At 32.2% G+C, this 12,639-nt stretch overlaps 1 protein-coding gene across 1 annotated transcript in view; it reads left to right on the top strand.

Annotated features, from left to right (window-relative positions):
* LOC140057445 (secretin receptor-like) overlaps window positions 1–12,639 on the top strand; it is an 82,291-nt gene that overhangs the window by 56,131 nt on the left and 13,521 nt on the right. Inside the window, exons 3-7 of the mRNA XM_072103112.1 lie at window positions 457–526; window positions 5,859–5,969; window positions 10,314–10,438; window positions 10,939–11,036; window positions 11,412–11,532. Coding sequence (XP_071959213.1) covers window positions 457–526; window positions 5,859–5,969; window positions 10,314–10,438; window positions 10,939–11,036; window positions 11,412–11,532 — 525 coding nt within the window. The remainder of the gene's footprint in view (window positions 1–456; window positions 527–5,858; window positions 5,970–10,313; window positions 10,439–10,938; window positions 11,037–11,411; window positions 11,533–12,639) is intronic.

The following is a 12,639-nucleotide window of genomic DNA, read 5'->3' on the forward strand; positions in this document are numbered from 1 at the left end:
ACAATAAATCTATTTATAAATGTGTGTTGAATAACTACGTTATTATATCCATCTACTTTGTATGACATAATCCAATAGTACTATTTTTAGGAGGAATAGAAGTGTGGGGGAGAGGCTGAAGATGAATTAAAAAAATCTCCCACATATCATTGTTGACACTATTGATTATTGTCTATTTTGGCTGCCGTCATTGGTTAGATGTTGAATTCTCGATCGTGATTGGCTACAGTGGATAGTCGTCTGCAAAACGAATATGATGAGATTGCTATAGTTACAGCATTCTGGAAATCTACAGCACGTCGCGTGGACGTATACATGAAAGATCAACTCTAGTTACTCTAATATTTTAGTGAATGATATATCCTGCACTGCGATGTTTTTCATTATGCTTAAGCCCGTGTTTGGTCAAATGTATTATTCGTAATAAGGATATGTTATATTATATTATTTCTGCAGGCTTTGGAAAACAATATTACAGTGTCTCTGGATAATGAAACGAACATTATGCCGGTCAACACATCTGTCGGTGAGTTTTATATTTTGGTTTTTCTTACTATTCTTTCGCTGAGGCAAGTATAACAGTATGTCTGAGATTTTATGTTTGAAACTGGGATTCGAATCTTGTCCGTATTTTGTTTATAGCAATTCGCAATTTGTGATTCAAACATTTTCCGTAACAATAGCCGATGATTGCTAAACCCGTAAATGTCGTATACCAGACAACTACATGATTTATACTATTGACATATTTTGTAATGGCGTATAGAACTTTTAAGTTGGTCTCGACTGTATTCTAAGTATCACGTGACATTCTGCTAAATTGTTTCACGAATCACAACGGATTCACTTTCATTTCATTTGTTTTATTTTTATTTTTAGTTTGTAATTTAATTTCTTATCCGTTGTTTGGTACTTCTCTGTAGAGAATCCTTGCCATTATTGATGTAAAATGTGTTAGGTCTACTGTACATTCACTATATTATGTCTTATGATAGGAAAAGAAATTTTAATCTAATCATAATAAAAGGCTGTCATCTATGTAAAAGCAATATATAATTGCATAAGTTGGCGCCGAAGTAGTTATTAACATTACGCGCATGTCTAGAGAACATGACAAACCTTGATTAAATTATCTTATAGGCCTATTTGGTGATCAAATTATCAAGTGGGTACGTACGTCAAATATTAAAAATGTGTAAGGCGTTATTATATTTTATTTTGAATGTTGACAATTTAGCCCCTTTTTTGTAAACAACCTCTTCTATTAATTTCTGACAATCAATACATACTAATGATATATTAATATCTATACTTATCGATTGTCAGAAATTAATAGTAGAGGCTGTTTAGCAGAATAATCAATATTATCAAGATTTGTCATCAATCAACATTGTGTAGACCTAAACTGCATTCTAACAATAGATCACTTGTTTAGCCGCTGAAAGTTTCAAATAAAACAATTGATGTTTAAAGCGCGATTAAAAAGTAATGTTTACATTTAAAAGACTTTAGTTCTATACCATTCAATATATTTAAAGGGTAGACTATTGTAATATTTGTAACACTTTATTTGCGAATGCGCCTTAATTAAAGTTAGTATGTCGACACGGAACTGAAATAAACCGTGTCGACATATTCATGGTACCGGTGAGCGTTCCGAGCAACTGAACGCAACTCTCAACGGAAAATACGATAAACACGTAGTTGAGTTGAGTTGTGTTATGTCCGCTGTGGACATACTGTAATCTTGCCTTACACATAGGCTACTCATTTTCTATTACAATTTGTAAAACTTCAGTTGTAAAAAGATTATGAATGAATGAATAAAAAACACACAAATCGATTAATTTATTTTTAAACCAGGTAATAATATTATTCTCAGCAACCGGAAAGCATATTGCAATCACGTATTTATAGATTTAATAGAGAAGAACATTCATTCACAATTCAATTCTACGAATTCAATTCAAGGAACGTGTATTTTGCCATAAACACCATCAAATAGTTTGTCTCAACCGTCGCGTTTGCAAACACATGAACAGTTCAAACATAGTTTACAACTAAATATGAGACTAGGAAATGGAATGTAACATAACGGAAATAGTTTGTTTCACGACATCATACAAACAAACCCATCGATAGACATGACTTGTGTACATTACGGTCGGTCTTCTTCGGTATGAAACAAAGTACATGAAAAACGCGTAAGTAGGAGTTGTAGGCCCAACGCCAGAATGTTTACAAGGAGTTTTTTTTTTCCTAAAAAGGGGAAATGCGAGAAAAAGTAAGTTATGTGAACCAGCAGAGGATTTATGGCTTATTGGCTTTGGTAAGCTCGGCCATCAAGACTACTTTATACAGCGCTATGGTGCTGATTTGAAGTGACGACGAAAGCAATAAAATGTTAGCAAACCAACTAGAAGTAATGTCAACCAAATCGTTATAGTCATCCCCACCACCACTACCAGCACCGTCATAGTTGATGTACTATAACCAAATTATTTTCCAATTCCTCTTCTTTGAAGCTATCGACCAGTTCAACGTTCAATATATGTCATCTCTCTAACTGTTGTCTTCCTCGTCTAAATGTTGTTGTTATATTTAGTTACGTCACCTAGTGCCAGATATCAATTGCTATGTGTCCTACTATCTCCTTTATTAAGCTTATTTTCATTATTCTTTCTTTTATTATTCTTTTCTCAATTGATTAATGAATTCAAATATAGGTCTATGTTTGATATCAACATGACTCCCAATTAATAAATTATAGCTAATCGGAATAAGAATTACACTTTAATATACGAATGTTCGACAACTTTTTTTTTTTACAAAACAGTTTTAAAGAAAGTTCCAATAAAATAACATACAGTAGGCCTAAAGTATATAAAAAATAAATGCTATTAAATATTACGTTACACATCTTTGCGATCATTTGATTGAATGTGGTGTGTAAAGAAACCTTCAGAATAATAAGTTTGTAGAAAATAATCAGCTCATGTTTAAATTGAATGCAGAACTGTAAAGACGCCTCAGCCTGTATTACCTCCGATATAGCTGGTTAAATGCAATAAGATTAATGTTTAAGAGCAGAACATTCCTAGTAGTGGGTGTGTGGGGGGATGGGTGAGTGTGGGGGGACTTATGTATCATGATGACGTTGGTAACAGAGGGATAATGACTTACAAATGACATTTCATGATGGATCCTGTTGATTATGGAGGTGACATAATATTGTTAGGAGCATTAATATCAGGACTCTTCTGTAATGTTTGTTAATCAAGGTAACAACGTCAGCAAAATCTGGAGATATATCTACACCTGTAGAATGTTAAATGATGAATTATCCTAATAAATATGTAAATAAGACGATGACAAATCCCTTGAATGCTGTCCATTCTACTGTATGCATACTAATGATTCAATTTTGTTCATTGTCTCCAACGGTGTTGATAAAGACATCATACATGCAATTATTCCTATGGAGAGCATAATCGTGTAAATAATAAATGTCATTATGATCACTTTATATACTGTAATTTTTTGTCTTTTTTCTGTAAGATTATGCTATATTAATGATGATAATATTACAGTAGGCCTACTGTATTTATATATTAGGATCCGAAATTGCACTAGGATGTTCGGCCGATGATAATATTAAATGTATAATTATCATTTTGTACGGGTCTGTAACTCTTCTTGTTGGCTTTACAACCATATCCAATATTAATCAATATCTCGGCGTCGGTATACAAACAACATATCATAACAGATCAATTAATAGAATCTACGATTCGTTATGTGGAAATATGACCTGTGTGTCACAATTACTAACAGATATATGATAGCGGATACAAAAGCACGAAACAAACAATATTGTTAAAGTGCATCATACACTTGACAAGACACATAATACCCTTTTCACTAAACTCTTCCTTTGATGTTGTTCAACATGTTCTATTGATTCATTTTCATTTAAGTTGACACACATTGTATTGTGCGAGTATTGATTGGAAATATTGTACTACTATCTTGTTTGTATCCTGCAGTATGCCAGTTACAGTTAAGTGCAAAACTTTAAATGCACCATTACGTTTAGTTTGATTCAAGTGATTCGAGAATATGTAAATTTATGCAAATGTATGTATATATTATTATGGGGGGTTTTAAGTATTTTCAATTGTCAACTGAGCTATAATGTAAATGTTATGTAATGTAAAATTGATGTAGAATCTCTCTGCACCCAACCCACTAGATTGTCAATTTACCTGTAATTCGCCTTATTTATTATTAGAATCAACCTTATATTACATTACATTATATTAAATTATTTGTTATTTAAAACTGAACTCCTCGAATTAATAGAATAATAACCTGTATGATAAGCAAAGCAAATAAAATAGTTACAAAACAGTGGATTCGCACTGTACATTTTTCCAAATAAAAAAAAAACAACACATTATTGATAAACATTATCTGTGACTACACTTTATGAACCAGGAATTCTGAGACTTAATTAGAGACCTATATTCTTTAGATATTTCAAATTAAGAAAGACTATAACCTTCAAACGAAATAACCATCGTTACCCCGTACCGGTGTGCCTCGTACCGGTGTACCCCGTACCGGTGTACCCCGTACCGTAGGCTACAATGCCACGTTAAACCATTCCCTCCAAGATACGCATGTTCATGTTTTATTATTGTGCACATAAATACATAATTTGGTATTCAATACATTTTCAGCTACTTAAGTAATAAATCAGGACTGTTGTATATTGAATTGGACGATTGGTGACTTTCATTCATGTGCATTGTGATAATGATTGCAATATGATGAATAATAATAGTTTGGAAAATCATTTTATAATTGCTTCATGTCTATTAAATGCTTTCTTTTCTATTGAAAAAAAATGCGGATGATTGATAAAAAGACAACCACGACAACTTTTGAATTTCCAATCTCTGAAATTAAAGTAAATTGCATTGAATTCTTCAATTAGCCACCACTTTAATCATCGTGCGAATGCTTTGTCCTTGTGTGACTATTTTTGTTTAAAGGGTTCAATGTCAATAAAATGAATGAATACATGGACATTGGGAGTGATATTTTTAGTATGTTTTATGATAAACTATGTGAACAAGATTATTTATAACTCGTATTTCTTATGGAAATGGCTATTTACTGGGGTAATTTACACGAGAAAGGTGACATTACATGGACATAATAACCGTAAAGAAAGTGCTCAGGTTTTTCTCTTCAATCTTTTAAATTAACATCGTCGTGAAAGGTTGTTCATATCCTGGGGTATATTTATTTTTTTTAATCATGTTAATACAAAATCATAAGTAAAATAATACTTTATATTAACGTAATTAGGCATGAAGTATTAGGCCTATATGTGTTGTGTAACGTCTATTATCAGTTATAGTTTAATCATTTTTCTTGGTTTATCACTACGTATACATACAATGCTTTTTATTTAAGAATGTGTTACAACAGAAATTAAATGACGCCATAATACCTTTTTGCTTCCCGCGTGAAATTTAATCTTCAGAAGATTTTCTCTTAAAATCCGATAGAGGGCGCCCAGTTTATGAATTATGCTTTATAAAGACAATTCTTTTGCTGAATAGTTTATTTTAATAGAGGTTAGTTAGAGTGTTTTCTAGGGTCTATTATTTAGGGAATACAGATGTATATAGCAATCTATCAGATGTTTAATAACCGTGTCCTGTTAGGGGGAAATCACACCTACTGTATAACGGTTTTTTTTTTTCATAAACAATAATGATGTGTAGGCATGCCTTATAAAGAATAGTCTGAAATACAATAAATAAATATATCGTTTAATTTCATAGAAATCTTGTGTGCCGCTTATGATGATGGGAACTTATTTTGGGAGTCTGGACCACCAGGAACTTACTCACAACCATGTCCAGAAAATTTATTCAAAGACTTTCCGGATACAGGTTAGTTTAGTAGATTATTATACTAATGATTTAATATTGCTTTGCCATAGTACAATTACAATAATTAAACTAGATTTGAACTCGTCACTACGGACGAGTTAGGTTATCCGCAGAGCAAAAGCCACGTTCACGTCATACGTTAGAATATTGCGCAGAGAAAAACATTATGCCATTGAAAAAATGTTAGTGCGCTCTCTATTTTACGTCACGTCTAAGTATACACAGTATACACTATATATTGTATACGTACTACATACAGTGAAGAATATGTGAAAATAAGTGGCCCAAGTTATTGACGCTTTTGGACATGATGACGTCATCACAATTTTAAAAACGGTATATCATGCGAAAGATAATTGATTGACATAGACAATATAAAAAAATGGGGGGAAATGGAATTGGGATAAGTGAAGATGCCCTCTATTAAATGTGATGAGCTATGACGAAAGAGACAAAAATCCTATATTTTATATTTGAGTGGCCATACGATGACGTCACTATGTCCTGTTAGCCATATCGATGCATGATTCGATATCTACAACTCATCAACTTCCAGAATGTGTAATTTAAAAGAAGTTCACCTCGTAGTTTACAATCTATGACTGTTTTAAAAAAGGCATAATTTTGACGAATTTTTCTACTTTTTCTTCAAAAACGCGCGCAAATTGTTCAATTCTACGTGCTCGTATGACGTGATTTTAAGTCGAAATTGATTGAAAATTGGTAAATTTACTAGAAAAAGCTGAAAAAACAAAAATCAAGCAAAAAAAACATGTTTTTGCGCTATGTGCGCACGCGCGCGTAAAAAAAATGCGCACGCGTGGGAATTTTTGAAATGCTCAAAATGCCCTGAAACGCGTAGAAAGTTGATTAGAAATGGATATTTCGCAATTTGAAATTTTAAACGCGCGTGCGCGCGTAACTTTATGTCAAACATGCCATTTTTAATCCATAGAAAGTTTGCCCTTGATATGACTTAAATGTTCACCAAGTGTCATTACAAAATGATTTTTGGTTTTTAGTCTATGTTAAATACGCGAAATTCATAAAATCGCGCGTAGCTTACGCTGCGCGACTCTAAAGAAAAAAAACGAGCTGTCCTGCACTTCTACAGATAGAGGTAAATCTTCTGACAAAGTTATACGATGTAATGTTGATCAGAATTTGAGATACACGTGACACAAAATTTTGGGAAAGAAAGAAGAATAACATAGAAAAAAAAAAAAAAAAAAAAAAAAAAAAAAAAAAAGATCCTGACAATAACAAGGGGTTATCCGCCAAGTGCGGATAACCAAATATGGGCAAAAATAAAAATTTAGCATTACAATTAACAACATTTAACATAACCCTTTAAACTAAGATGCTTGTTTGCGAAGGGGTCCTCCTAGTCTGAATTCCAGACGGAGTTTTGTCTTAATATTAGTAAAAAGATAAATATTTTTTGGCACATATGGCGTTTCATGCGTATACTACTTGAGCTTGGATACTCCTTACAAAATCGAAATAAATACAAATAAATTTAAAAAAAGACAACAAATACAGACTTGGGGCAGGTCTAGTCTAGGGTCCTCCATGCCAAACGTCTTCCTACAATTGTGAGGAAAATGATATATATGCCTCAGTGTACTTTATTAAAATTGTACACATGTTTTGTCAATGTAAATGACAATAATGTAATGTGGTAATATCTTATATCTGATAACGATAGTGACAATGTATGCATTACAATGACAGTCTACTGTTCCTATTGATAAAAAAAGTATTGTTTGTGGCAACTGACAATGATAAAATATTATGTTTTTAATGATAATTTATAATATTGACAATGGTAATAATATATAACATGTTGCTGATAAATGGTTAATAATATGAACGTGATAAAAATTGTAAACATTATTGCTAAAAAAAAAGTATTAAAAATGATGATAATAGATAATTATTACAGTATAGTATAGTAATATTATATATTTTACATAGAGATATAGACTTGCCCCCAAGTCTGTAGTTAATGTTTTTCATTATTTTTGTCCACCATTTGACGTTACGACTTTTGTCTAAAAAAAAAACCCCAAGTATTACGTTAAGAAATACAACGCCATGCGCCAAAACAATTGATTTGTTAAATAGTATTGGAAACACGTCAGTCTAGAACCTACTGAGAGAGCCTACAGCATGATTCGTATTTAAACGTATGAAAAGATGAACGAAAATTAAATTCATGATTTGTATGTAGATACTGCAGTAATTGTTTCTTAATCCTGCTGTATTAAATCAGAAACCATTTTGTGAATTCGCTATGTGGATCACGTTTAAAACTAGTAGCCTGTTATAACGTTCAATGGTTTTTATTTATTTTTTTGGTTGAATCATTTGATGTATTTTTAGTTTTAAAACATCGATTATTTTCTGGTGAGTTACATGTCCCCGGGGTAGAGAAAGCAATTGCAGTATTAAACGAACTGTAATTCAATTGTAGCTTACTAGAAAACGAGGTCCTGTGACTATGTTTGTGGACTAATCTTATACCGTAACCAATGAAATTCCGTAGGTAATTGAACAATCTCAATGCAGTAATGATGCCTTCATTATCTAAAACCAATAAGAAAATGTGTGGGAATTTAATTTATTTAATTGTTAATTTTCAAATCAAGGTAATTTAGTGGGTGATTGAACTGTATAATTAGTTCATTCCGTTAGTGATATTATTAACGTACTTTTCCGCGAGCGCGTTCAAACGCTAAAATGTCTTCTTTTTTTTTGGCTATACGCGTGTGTCTCCATTTTAAAAGTGTCATTGTGTTTTCTTTGAGAATTAGTTTACAACATTTCTTTGGTTATTTTAACCGATAATTAAAGTATATTTATGATTGTTTTTGCACGTATCGTTGTTTTGCTGCTCACTAAAAGCATACTAAGTACCACCTAGATCCTCTAATTCATTATCATCGTATCAGAGAAAAACAATAATAGTGATGCTGCTGCAGTCAGTGCATGCAAAACCTGTCCTACTTTTTTTTTAAATCCTCAGCAAATATGAAAAATTAAAACTAATAAATCAAACTTTGAGTATGTCTTTTTGTGTAGTTTTAATTAAATTCATAATTTCCGTAAGAAAACAAACAATAATGCAAGACAAAATAAACGGTTAAATTCAACTAAAAACCTATTTGATGGCAGCCAATTTGACTATTGTTATTACAGTTTTTAGTCGCGTGGGCAAATGCGACTCTACATCTCACTATGCCGGTGGTCGGTTGGTCGGTCGGTCGGTTAGTAAACACTAAATCAAATTTGCGCACGCGACTGCAGTCATGTATATGGCATTGTTCCAGATAAATGATTTTTTTTTTCAATCCAATTGTTGATAAAAGTGAACAACTATACTATGTGATTGTGACATTAAAATGGTATTTAAAAATAAATAAAACATAACAAATAAACCATCATGATAGCTTCACCACCTGGTTATTGAGGCATATAGAGCAAAACATTTACTAGTAGGCCTATAGTTTCAATGGTTGTCATTTGATTGTACGAATTTCAACGTTTCTTAAAGAGCGACTGTTCAAACCAAGTTGACTGTTCGAACTCGGCGACTCTCAGTTGACTGTTCGAAGACGATTGACTGTTCGAACCCAGTTGCAATTTCAACAGTTTTTTTGCTGGAATCCTTGCTGTTAAAACAGAGATTAATTTATTGAGGAGGAAAAAAAAGAAACATTAACACTCGTGTAATGCCTTTTTTTAAATCAAAAATAATGTTATTAATCTACACGTGTCTTGACAGTAGGAATCCTATAAAACTAAAAATGTCGACCGGATAACCTTAACTTATATACAGTATTCAATTAAAATTACCAATATCATCCTGACGCATGCGCGGTTACATAAGAAATTCAATAATAGTAATGACATACTGAAAAAACATACATAATTTATCGTAGTTTACGGTTACATAATTTTGTATTCCGTCGAAGACATGGTTTGTTATTTCTAAGTAATGTAAGCTATTTTTTGTTTGTTTTATTTTTTAGTTCAAATGAGTATCGATATTGAGTCAATGAGTTGATTATTTTATTTACCGTTTTACTTTATTTTAATTAATTGTTCAAGTTCTGTTCCGTTCTGCTTGACTTTTTCTATAAACTATACAATCTGTTCAATGGCCTCAGTTGCCCAAATAGACGTGCCTATAAGCGTCGCCTGTACATTTTTTCACCGGGCAGTACAATACTTACCTAATCATAGAATTCAGCTAGGTAAAAGGGGTATCTCCATGTTTACTGTAAAACGGTATCAGAAGTACTGTATCCATTATGCTTTTCTTTTTTGTTTATTGTTTAGTGAGGGCTACTCGAACGTGCCTGGACACTGGTGATTGGTACCCATATGGTGAAAATGGCACCGAGAATGGGAAAACCAATTATGATGACTGCATCGACTTGTATTTTGAACGACAAGAGTCACTGGTAAGAGTGTAGTGTTTACCATGGAATAATCTCTACGATTAGTTTTGTTTCTGTAAATGGCGTGTCATCTATTCGGTGTTTGTAGATGACATGAACAAGTTTAAAATGAGTTTGTGCCAATGAATATAATGGCTGTGACCTCCATGTTATTGAATGGTGTATGGAATCATGTTAGTATCTTTTTTATTGAGTATTTTTATTAAATTTGATATGCAAAAAAATAGGATATAAAAACATAATTCGTTTGGTACCATTCAGCAAAGACCACAGTACGCCAATTTCAAGATAGAAATTGTGTATGTGTTATTCCTCACCAGACATAGTTAAGAGGAAGAGGATATGGAAAGAAGCATGGCAGACAAAGTAGTAAACAATGCCAGACTATAAATATTAAGACTGTGACTGGAATTTATGTTATAGATAACATAATGAAAATTGATTTCAACGCAAAACACAAAAATGTACAATCTTGTTTTCAATTTAATACTTTTTTTTTAAAGGTTAAACACTTCCAAATAATAAAAACATTGCAGAAGATCGGATGGTCGCTGTCGTTAACAGCTTTAATATTAGGAATCATCATATTTGTTTATTTTAAGTAAGTAACGATACTTTGCAAGTTTGTCATGTTGTACAAGGTTAGAAATTATGTAAATAACATGAATTCCGTACAGAAATATCACTGTATTGTGTTTTTAGCAGGTTAGTTGTGACCAGGTTTCATAATCACTTACACAAGTAAGGCATACTTACGTCATAATTCCGCATAAAAATGATTATAACCAGCTACAAAATAAAACATTCAAAATTAAATTGAAACAAGTCAACACATGCTCTCCAGAGATATCATTTAATTATTATTCAATCCGGTTGAATATGAATAATATAGCTCTTTTCGATTTTACTTTTTTAGTGTTTAGTTGTTGTTAAATGTTGGGGCTAATTGTTGTTTATATCTTGTGTTTCTTTTCAGAAAATTACGTGTAGCAAGAAACTATATACATATTAACTTATTTTTATCGTTTATATTACATCATGTAAGCATTTTGATAACCAACAAGTTAGTTGTTTCGACAGATACTCAGGCAGAAGTGGTGAGTATTAGCTTGAAATATTGCTGCAGTAGACAATAAATAAAAGGTGTACTTATATTATATTAACTTTATTTATTCACGAGACTGATGTATACAGTACAACTCGTTCAATCAACATTGATTGTTGTATATATTTTTACACAAGTTTGTGATATTACGAAATAGTGATAGTTAATGCAACATTATATAAATACAACCAAATGTGCAAACGGAACATGAGTAATGAGCATTTTTACGGTATGCGTAAGCATGTATGCGTAAGCATGTATGCGTAAGCATGTATGCGTAAGTTGGATGCGCACGCCTAAATGCGGAAATCGGATATGTGAATCGGTATGCGTAAGCCGGTACGCGTAATCCGCCGATATTCGGTACTCGTGCCTGTATGCGTAGCTAAATACTTATTCTACTAAACTAAAAAAAAATTCGGTATGTGAACACATGCCATCCAGTCCGATGGTTACTTTTACAGTTCGGTTTGGTTTTCAAGATTCCTTCATCATAATTCCATTATGAATGCATTGTTATTTTTAGAATTTAACTTGATTTATTACCTAATTTTCTCGTTTAATTTCTCATTCGATGACTTCTCTTAAGTTACAAATTACCATTGGAAATTACCACACTTTAAAAAAAAATGGAATCTAGAAGACAGAAAAAAATCAAAATACAGTGCTATAATTATTCAAAATGTACACAGTTTACCCAAGAGTGTCCGAGAAAAGACACGAGCTTCAATCTTCCGAATGACATTGTCACAATAAATCAATTTATTACAACAAACACTGTTAAAATTGATGCATCGTGGGGGTATAAAGGTAATTCAATTGTAAGTACATTCTCATGGGGTATAGACAGGAAATTTAGTAACATTGGTTGAATTAAATGATTGAATGAACTTATTTTGAGATTGCTTTTTATTCATTTTGGTTTATAATATATCCTTTCGAGTTTGATTATTGTATTTCCTCTCACACAAAACACAATGAACTTAACAATGTGAACCAAATTTAAATATAAGTGGGTTGACAACGACCAACATGAGTAGGACAACAAGCATGGTCACCGGTTAAACTAATCATATGAATAGTTTAACAGATGATGACG

This window comes from Antedon mediterranea, chromosome 1 (assembly GCF_964355755.1).
Source record: "Antedon mediterranea chromosome 1, ecAntMedi1.1, whole genome shotgun sequence".
Classification (NCBI taxonomy): Eukaryota; Metazoa; Echinodermata; class Crinoidea; order Comatulida; family Antedonidae; genus Antedon; species Antedon mediterranea.